Below are 10,197 nucleotides of genomic sequence, written 5' to 3' on the forward strand. Positions count from 1 at the left end.
GTTACGCTGTTCTAAGCGTCGACACATAGAAGCCACCATTGTTTGTATGTCTCATTTCTTCCCAACGGAGTAATAATTTTGTTGAATGTCCTTTTTGTTTCTCCAATATTTCTCACTGTTTTATCATCCCTAGTTTTCCACTTCACTAGAATTAGATTTAAATTCTTTTTCGAAGATTCTTCTTTCAGTTGGGTGCCAAGGAGTCAACTATAGCTCGGATCTTTAAAAAAACAGCTTTAATATGAGATATATTTCCCAAAAAAAAAAAAAAGTTCATCCCACAATACACAAAAGAAAAAAGTTTTTTGTTAAAAAAAATAACAAAAAGCATACTAATTCAAGGGCAGAATTTCGACAAGGTATGCAACTTCTTCATCACAACTACAAGCGTCACAACGAAAATCATCTTCATCTTGGTCGTCAGTGTCAAAAGAAGGCCATTGACGCCACTTATTTTTGTAAGAGCGCTTATGATGAAGGGTGCAGCAATATGGGTTTTGTGCCAAGAAGATTGGATTGAGTACCCAAATACTATTCAATATTTCAACCAAGTTTTTTCGGCACTCTCCTAATGCTCTCCTCATTGGCTTGTTTGCTTTCATTTTGCCAATTGCAGTTATGCCATTTTGCTTGAATTCTCCACCTATGAAAACATGGATTATGCTTATCACATATTTTGCTCCAAGATGTCCTGCTTCTGCAGCTTTAACTAGGCATTCTATTGCATATGTTGGTCTTTCTTTCCTAAAGAAATCAACCTAAAGTGGCAGGAAAAAAAAAAGTTCTTATATCCATACTAAAATATTCAAAAGAAGAATAAGTTAACAGAAATAAAATTTTTTATAGGAAACTGATTCTATTAATTGATTAATTAACTAACTAATTAGGGACAACCAGGATAAAACAACTAGAACGATATCTTTCTTTCCCACAATATTTAGGAAAATTAGAACAATAATGTCAATTTGAGTAAGCAACCTCCACTTCCAACTAAGAGGTTGTGAGTTGAGTCTACCCAAGAGCAAGGTGGGAAGTTCTTGGAGGGAATGATGCCGAGGGTCTATTTGGAAACAATCTCTCTACCCCAGGGTAGGGGTAATGTCTGCGTACACACTACCCTCCCCAGACCCCAATAAGTGGGATTATACTGGATTGTTGTTGTTGTTGAGTAAACGGCAGTACTTTGCATGTTAATATTCTTATGTATTCTGAATATAAAAAAATAAAAATTAAAAATTAAAAATCGATTTGTTACTTTCCATGCATCGACACCAACTTCTACAATATAAATAAGTAATATTATAATTTCATCGTTTTGACTGTCCTTTTTCTTTCTTTCTTTCTTTCTTTCTTTCTTTTTCCTCTTTCCCTGTGACATACATCGGGGCGGATATAATATAGAGTTATCGGGTTCAACTGAACCCAGTAATTTCGGTACAAAGCGTAAATTTATGTGTAAAAATTACTATAATTATTATAAATAGTAAAAATAAACCCCCATAACTTTAAAAATATAATGAATTCAATGCTAAAAACTTTAAATATTGAACCATAGAATGAATCCGCCGCTTGACCGCCCCTGAAATACATCACATATGCCATGCAAAAATACATTCAGCAGGGCGGCCCAAAGGTCAAGCCACTAAAGCAAAAGCTTTAGGCCTCCAAATTCTGGGGCCCCAAATTTTTGTTTTTGTTTTCTACTCGTATTTGTATTGGGACCCGACTAATTTAGATTCCGCATAAGGCCTAGTAAAAGAGTGAACACATTTTAATATGATTTGTTTAACCACATACAGGACTCGAACCCGCCAATATATTTAATTAAGGTAAGTTGGATCATATACATCTCACAGCAATATTTATAGGTAGGGCTTAGATATATTGGATATTTTAAAATAAAAAAGTAAAATATTTTATAAAAGGTAAATCTAAAAAATAAGACTCTTGGACTATTGAAGATACCAAAAAACGGATTCAAAAAGTTTATTACACGTTTTTAGTGAGAAATATAAAAGGAGAATAATAATATAGGTGCTTCACTAATTATGTTAATCGTAAAATTTAAATAATAAAATGTTTTATATTCGCGACAAGATTTTAGGGGGAATGATTCTCTTTTTCCAATTAAAAGTTATATTGTTCTTTGTAGAAAGAACAAAATTTTATTTTTTCTATATAAACAAGAATTGAAGAGTACTATTGAATAAAACTATATTCGCATTCTTTTTACCCCTTTTTCCCTCACGTTTCAAGCGTTTCAACAAGTATATTAGAACATCAAAAATTATTTCGATATCAAGTTATCAACTTCTTGAATCTGGTTTTATTATCTAAGATCAACAATATTTTAGGGGAGACTAAATTATTTATAAAATGAAACTATTAACAACTTTACATTTAAAAAGCTAGAAAAATAGACTTTAATTAAAAATATAGATGAATTATTTTTTTCTTCTGAAAGGTCCCATATTAAAATTTGGCTTTAGACCACCAATCATGTTGAGCCGCCCCTGACATTCATCCACAATAAATATTGGACGAAAGAAATCAAAAGACTATAGAATGAATTACGCAAAAGAATATTACTTACCACACCTTTTCGGTACAACGCTTCAGCATTCCCACTCTCCGTACACATTCTCATGAACAAAGAAAGCTTTTTTTCCTTCTCTTCCTTGTCTCTTTTCCATGAAGGTCCTAGAGGGAATTCCTCCATTGACATGTGACGATAAATATATCGATCGTTCGAAACTCCATTGAAGATTTTACAGCTGACATGAATGCATATATAGATATATATATATATAATGTCAAAACAAAACTAAAAACATATATAGAATACAACATGTAGAAACAATGTTGAAGAAATACAAACCTGAGCTTGACATTGATATAATCTGTAAAAGAAAAGGAAGCAACTCTTGCAATAACTTCAGAGAGTAGCTCATTCGGAAGAGATTTGATATTGGAGGAATTGACAACACTCTTTTTTAGCTTTTTGTTATGTTTTGTTGGTCTTCTTTTCATTATTTCTCTTGATCAATGACTTATCGCTATTGTGATGCCTAATTAGTGAGGGAAAAAAGATAGATTTTATAGTATCTGATCAATTTCCTATATATTTTCCTTCTTTGAGTAGAATTCGGTGTTAGAAAAACGAAAAGGAATAATTTTCTTTTTTTAGTTTCTTGAAAATTTCTGTTGTTATCAGGTGGTAACGAGAAATATAAAAAAGTATATAGCACCGCTTGTCCACTCCTTTTCCTATGCGTATTTGGAACAATCTGTCCACTTTGTAAAAAATCAAAAAAATTGGATTACTGTTTTAGAAACTTCTTTTCAATTTTGTTTTTGGAGAATGACATAATATATAATTGGTAGTATAAAATATTGAAAATGAAAAATAACTCAACTTTGAATGGTATTGGGTGTTAGGAAAAGAATTTCTTACAAAATAGCCAAATATTGTTAGGTTCCTGAATTTCTCCGTATAATTAGAAGGTGATATAAATAGCACCACTATTTCACTCCTTTCTTATGTGTACTTTATTTTCTCATCCTTTTCCTATGTGTACTTAGGACTAGTAAGTTTCTTGCCATTATAAAAACTTTCTCTCCACTTTGTAAAAACAAAGAATGTTTTATGGACATCAATTTTTCGGAAAAAGAAAGGACTCAATTTTAGAAAAACTCGATAACATTTCTATTAAGTTAACTTTCCGCTCTAGTAACTGGTAAAAAGTAATTTTTAAATTATTATTTTCTGCAGTATGAAATAAAATTGAATTTGGATTTTCAGGTAGACTCAACTTATTTTCATTGACAATATAAATAACTTTTTACCTATCAATGTATTACCGGTTGTAACAAGTTATTTTCTAAGTTACAAAATTAGGTTTATCATACATAGTTACATGTTATTGTATTATTTGTAACAATAGAAGGAATATGTAATGGTGGAATTATATTAGTGCTCCCGCATTATATCATAAAGGTATTAGTAGTTTCACTTTTCATACGAAAAAACACAATAATAAGTGCTTTATTGCATAGAACTATTTTTTTCAGTTAGAATCCAGATTACATGTGGATCCCATGTCCAATAATCCTATTTCCTGTTGAGAGACTTCATTGTCTCTCTGCTAAAGAATAGCGTCAAAGAATGTAGAGGAAAACCGAATAGTGATGACATCCTGCATCATCATTTATCTTTCTGTCTAAACCAAATGCACAGAGAATTCTATATTTTGGGACATTAGAATTGAGTCAGTAATTTTCTTCCATCGTCCTCATTAGGCAACTGTGAAAGGATTAAGGAAGACAGCTTCTCCTTGCACGATCAGTATGTATCGCTTGGGGTGATATTGGTCAACAGCAAGAAGCATGAGCCAAGATGTAGTTGGTTGATGAACAAGATTGCTACATTAACAACACTTTCCATATCTTTCTCATATACACGACCAGCGACCATACAGCAAGCCATGCTGATATATATAGCAAGATCACACCAGAACCCACAAGAGTTCCAACACCAGATAAACTAGAGAGAAAAAAGTTAAAGATGTCAAAGCATTATTAGATTTCAATCACGGCTCATGCAAGAGACTGAAAACAGAAAGTTACCTGCTATCTCTGGCTAGGAGGAGGATGGTCAATGCAGTCATCTGAGTTGCTGTTTTCCACTTCCCCAGGTTATTCACAGCTACAGCCTGAAAACTTTATCAGTTACTAATGCAACAAATAAAGCAGGAAAGTATTAGTCTACAAAATACAATGGAGGATGGGTCTTGAACCTCTGAAAGTTTACCACCCTGAGAAGCTGCCCATTCTCGAACTGCAGACATAGTAATCTGGGACACACTTTTGCAATTAGATTTCTGAGGCACAAGAAAGAGACATATGGAAAGAAAAAAGAAAAATGTATCTCCAATTAGAAGATTTATTTAGTATATCACCCCTCGAGTTACAGCCTATGTTGCTCGGACTCTCCAAAAATATCATCGGGTACGTGTCGGATCCTCCAAAAGTAGTGCATTTTTGGAGGATCCAACATGGGTGCGGTAGTATTTTGGAGAGTCCACGCAACACAGGTTACATCAACTTCCATGTTAAATTATAGAAATGTGTATGACAAAGTGTTAGAGACTGTGTCCTAAGGAAAGAAATAATTGTTGACCTAAAATTCAAATGGCAAGATATTGATGAACATTTCAACTTAACTGTTACCTAAGTTTCTCAAATTGTACACTAAGAGTTCACAACCATATTCTCAAGAGTGTTTGCTAATTAACTTACCCGTCCACATGACTTTGAAGAAAAGCAAATTTCATTGTTGACTCGCCATAAAATGAGCAAAAAACAAGTTCTAACCTTCATTTTAACGCAAGGCTAAAACATCATTGACAGTAAAAGATACTACTCCTTTTTTTCAATTTATCACACTTCCCATTTTAGGATGTTTTAGCTTTACACACTGATTTTAATGTTTTCCTATCAATCAAACTTTTCAACTATTAATTTTATACTTTCTCCCACTATCACTAATATGATATATACTTATATATATATATATATATAAGACAAATTAACATCTTAAACTCTGTTTCCAGTCAAAATCCATGATATGAAACGGTATGGCGGGGAGTACTAATAAGGCTAATCAAAGCGACATAGAGCAGATGAAAAAAGGTTGATGCCAATGTGCAAGCCTATAACCTAGATATAGGATTGAATCTTCTATTTTTGTTAACACAAAGAAATTGAGATATGGGAAGTTGGCACAGAAATTATTTGCTCTTTTGCACCAAAAAACCATTTGTGACAGATAAATTTCTACTTAAGCAAAGCTTCACAGAGAGGAAATGTAGAGTGCTAATAGGATCAAAATCTTTCTAGACACTCACTTTTTCTACTTTAGAAATCACCTTTATTTTAAATTTAAGAGACAGAAATATAGCAACTTACTTCAAAAAATGTTTGGAGAAAAAAACTATGAAACTCAAACAACTTATTTGCTCAAATTGTTATTAAAACAAAAAAAAAATTGTTATTAAAACAAAAAAAAAAAAGAATATATAAATCCGTTGTGGAAAGAAATTTATGTCTTGCACACATGTAATCCTAATCTAGTGACTGTAAAGTATTACGGAATTAACCGTAACTCACTAAAGAAGGTCAAAGAAAATACAATTACGGGGACTTGTACAGCTTATCACTCACCTCCCTGCCTATTATCGCAATTGAAGGGACAGTTAATAGCCATGGCAACTGTCCGAACACACTGGACTCCAACGGTCTGGTGCACAACAAGATCAAGGTGGCAGCAACCATTAGCTGTTGCAGTCGAGAAGACAGTTATATAAAAAATCCTAACATCATCCTTACAAGAAAATACACCACCATGTCTCATGCTTATAACCTGCAATTTTGCTAGTAAACTAACCAAAATTGCAGGCAAGCATGACAATCCAATTGAAACAGAACAATAGAGAATACCTTGTCAGCGACTGGATCTAAAAATGCACCAAAGGCAGTTCCTAAGTTCATCTGAGCATGTCAAACAATCTAAGATTGTGATATCCAAAATATGGGAAGTAAGAAATCCAGAAGAGATGATAATATGAAACTCAAAACAGCAGAAATGAGAACCTTGCGAGCAAGGTATCCATCAAGCCAGTCAGTTATTGCTGCTGCAATAAATATGGCCGTTGTAGCAGTTGGGCCCCACCAGCTATCAACATAGAATGCTAGATTAAACAGAATACAAGATCAGTTATATAAAATACCAATTGCAAACAATGTATACTCTCATTTATCAGCATGAGGTTCTGCCACGAATCGAAGAATGCTACTATACAAATTAAAACAGATCTTATATTTTTATTACCTTCCATCAAAAAAAGAAAAACATATCTTCTATTTCATCAACATTTTCAAGACGGCTGGATAAACAGAAAGAACATGCACAAGGGATTGCCAATAAGTAAACATTTCAATGATCTACTCATGCATGAAGCCACAAGACACACTATATTGACACTGGCACTTGTGACCTATGGAGGTCCACCTATATTAGCTTCATGCATAACTACCTCCCCACACCCCATTTATGGGATCAAACTGGGTTTTTTGTTATTGTTGTTGTTGCAGCATAGCCAGTCCCAAGCCCAGATAAAGACGGGGTCTGTGATAGGTTGATGGTCAGTGTATAAAAATTCCGAACAATGAGTAGTCTCTAACTATAGAAGGAACGGGCTAAACATTATGAAATAGATTACAGGACTTATATAGCTCGCCTAACTAGTTTGAGCTTGAAGCTTGATTGATCAATTGACTTGTGACCTAACTAGACCATGTCCAGCAAATTTCCAAAACGAACTTATAAAGCTACACCAAATCAAACAGAACTATGCAAGTGGGAGAAACTATAAAGGCATAGAAAAGCCCACGATGCATACCTATATGCAGTATGGTTGGATAAAGATCAGGTTACACAAGAAATTCACTAACTAGATGCACCTATATGGTTCCGGTCAATAGCCAACAAGAAACAACTACACCTTAGTCCCAAACAAGTTTGGGTCGGCGATATGAATCCTCATATCATCCGTTCAATAGCCAACATAGTTTATTAATGCTATACTTAGTTGCTAACTGGAAAGCTTTGTAACAACTCAGAAGTGACCTGCACAACGTAGTGCATAAATATCATCAATTTGCAGAATTCGACCGAGTTTGCTATTTTCTACTGAACTTAAACCAAAATTTGCAAAGGTGTAAGCTTCTCCAGTGTCTTAGACCATGTGCAGCCATACTTCAACAAACTTCGAGTAAATATTCCAAATAACTACTGCATTGTTTTCGGACATGAACAAAATTTATGATTTTCGAGGGATTAGCAAATCACGATAATGCTAGGTTTATTCCTCGCTCAACACCGAAATAGACCCCTCTAGTGGAAGCATTCCCTTCTTCCAAAGTTGAAGGTCTTTACTATTTATGTTGGTGGTGTCTAGGCCAGTGGCGGAACTAGAAATGTATGCAAGGAGATTCAAAAAAAAATTTAGGATATCACAATTGGGATTTAAACCTATAAGGCTATAACCTAAAGTAACTTTTGAACACCCTTCACTAAAATACTTGAACTTTTCTTCATGTTAAGGGGATCCAACAGCTCACATGTAGCCAAAAATATCATTTTTACCCTATTTGCATATTGCAATTTTTCGGCGAAGCGGGTTCGGTTGAATTCCCTTCATTCGATTTAGTTCTGCCACTGGTCTACGCCAGCTTGTACACCTTGACTATTCGCACCGGGTAACTCTACCTGCCATGGTTTAGGCAGATGAGAATAAATTATTTAGTGTTTATTGCCTTTGCTAGAAGCCTAGAATTTCAACCCTGATCTCCAAGGCTTTCACCCACTTCACCAACTGCTAGGCCACTCTCTAGGGTGCTTCCATAGTTAATCTTGTTTCACGTTTATTGATTAGGTGCTTTAAGAATGTATTAGGAATAAGAATGTCATTAATGACACTCTCTCAATCAGAAAATTGTTGTCCTTTTTGGTTACTAAAAGTCAAAGAAGGTGATCTTTGATTAAAAAATTTAAATCTATTATGTCGGTATTTTGAAATTAAAAAATATTACAACTTATAGCACTTTTCATGCTATGTATTAATACATTTTTTATACTTAGGAAAAAACTTAACAAATTATGGCAAATGTAAGACCGGAACCAGTCAATTGATCCTCCTACAGTAAAAAGGACCAAAATTATGGGAAGAGTATATTTAGGCCAAAGGCGTTTTCATTTAAACAATCCCAATTTTAATTACTTCCATTATCCTCCATATCTATCCATCTCGTTATAACCTTTCTGTCTTACATTCCACATATAATCCATAACTAAAAGACCAGATTTCAGTTACTTCAGCGAATGTCTCTCCCACTAAAGTCGATTATGAATTTATCCACAAGTATTTGCTTAAGAGAAATCTAATTCATCAATCATCAAAGAGCATACATTGTTTAAAATGCATCAAGCAAAAGTAGTTGAGAAACTTACTGCTTACAAGAAGCGGAACAGCAGCCACGCGGCCAATTGTTAAAATCGTGGGCAATGTCAGCAACTTCTCAGACTTCGATGGCGGTGGTGGTGGAGGAGATGCTTTTTCACGGCGGAGATCCTCCTCCTTGTGATCAGGTGCGGGGCACATTTGAGTAGTAGAAATACTTCTCAACGGAAAGTTAGCATATCCCTTACCCAAAAACCCTAACAATTTCTGACGGTGACGAAAATCACCGGACGCCGGAATTGAAATTGAAGTCCCCCACCAACAGCGGCGCGTGTGAGTTGACACACTTACGGCGGCGGCGGCGGCGGCGGCGGAGCTAGAGGTACCGGTGACGGAGGTAAAAGAGCGGAAGAAATTGTAGGGCTTGCGAGAATAAATAGAGGTCACAGCGTTGAGTTTAAGACCACCGGGCATGTTGTAATTGTAATAATACTAATAGGCGACAGCTGCTAAGGTTAGTAAAGTTGGGGAGTCGTAACAACTAAACAAACATCAAAGTCGTTTGTTTCTTCGAATTGAAGAATGGGGTGGGGACAGTTAAAGAGGGGAATATCGTCCTTCACCACCTCTGCCTTTTCAATTATTCTAACAAAAAGAACATGTCCAAAAATTTGTCCTTTACTCATACTCATATGTACACCTTATTTTCGTGAAGTACTAAATTACAACAAAATCTTCAATCTTGAAGTAGCATGTAGTAATATGTATATATTCAATACTTAGGATGTACCCTTAAAATAAGTAACAATTTGTACGCGGTTTAAAGGATACGTGATTTAATTTAATAAGAATGATTTATGAACAATAAATAATTAAATTAAAGAGAAACAAAACGATCAAATCAAATGTAATGGACAATTAAGCATGGTTTAGGACGAACATTGAAAATTGACTCCGATCAAGCCCTCGAGACGGGCTCGGTTACAACTAAATAAATAAGCAATTGAAGAACACTTTGAACAGTAGCTAGAGAACAAAAATAAATTTTATTGCTTTGATATGTGTGCTAAAAATATATGAAAAAATGAACAGGTTCCCCCCTTTATATAGTAGGGGAATTTCAATCCTAATACAAGTCTAAATAAGATATCTTTTCTCTTCTAGTAAGTCACGATAC

General features: G+C 34.5%; 2 protein-coding genes across 2 annotated transcripts; both read right to left on the reverse strand.

Annotated features, from left to right (window-relative positions):
• Window positions 1-332: 332 nt before the first annotated feature.
• LOC107790667 (putative F-box protein At1g67623) lies at window positions 333-3,030 on the reverse strand. The gene is made up of 3 exons (XM_016612621.2): window positions 2,879-3,030; window positions 2,594-2,774; window positions 333-758 (listed from the first exon to the last, which is right to left on the reverse strand). The coding sequence occupies exons 1-3, from the start codon at window positions 3,028-3,030 to the stop codon at window positions 333-335; spliced, it is 759 nt and encodes a 252-aa protein (XP_016468107.1).
• Window positions 3,031-4,021: 991 nt separating this feature from the next.
• Window positions 4,022-9,633, reverse strand: LOC107790668 (CDP-diacylglycerol--glycerol-3-phosphate 3-phosphatidyltransferase 2). The gene is made up of 7 exons (XM_016612622.2): window positions 9,071-9,633; window positions 6,652-6,749; window positions 6,499-6,549; window positions 6,223-6,336; window positions 4,797-4,853; window positions 4,627-4,712; window positions 4,022-4,543 (listed from the first exon to the last, which is right to left on the reverse strand). The coding sequence occupies exons 1-7, from the start codon at window positions 9,492-9,494 to the stop codon at window positions 4,423-4,425; spliced, it is 951 nt and encodes a 316-aa protein (XP_016468108.1). The 5' UTR covers window positions 9,495-9,633; the 3' UTR covers window positions 4,022-4,422.
• Window positions 9,634-10,197: the final 564 nt, after the last annotated feature.

This window comes from Nicotiana tabacum, chromosome 11, assembly GCF_000715075.1.
Source record: "Nicotiana tabacum cultivar K326 chromosome 11, ASM71507v2, whole genome shotgun sequence".
NCBI lineage: Eukaryota > Viridiplantae > Streptophyta > Magnoliopsida > Solanales > Solanaceae > Nicotiana > Nicotiana tabacum.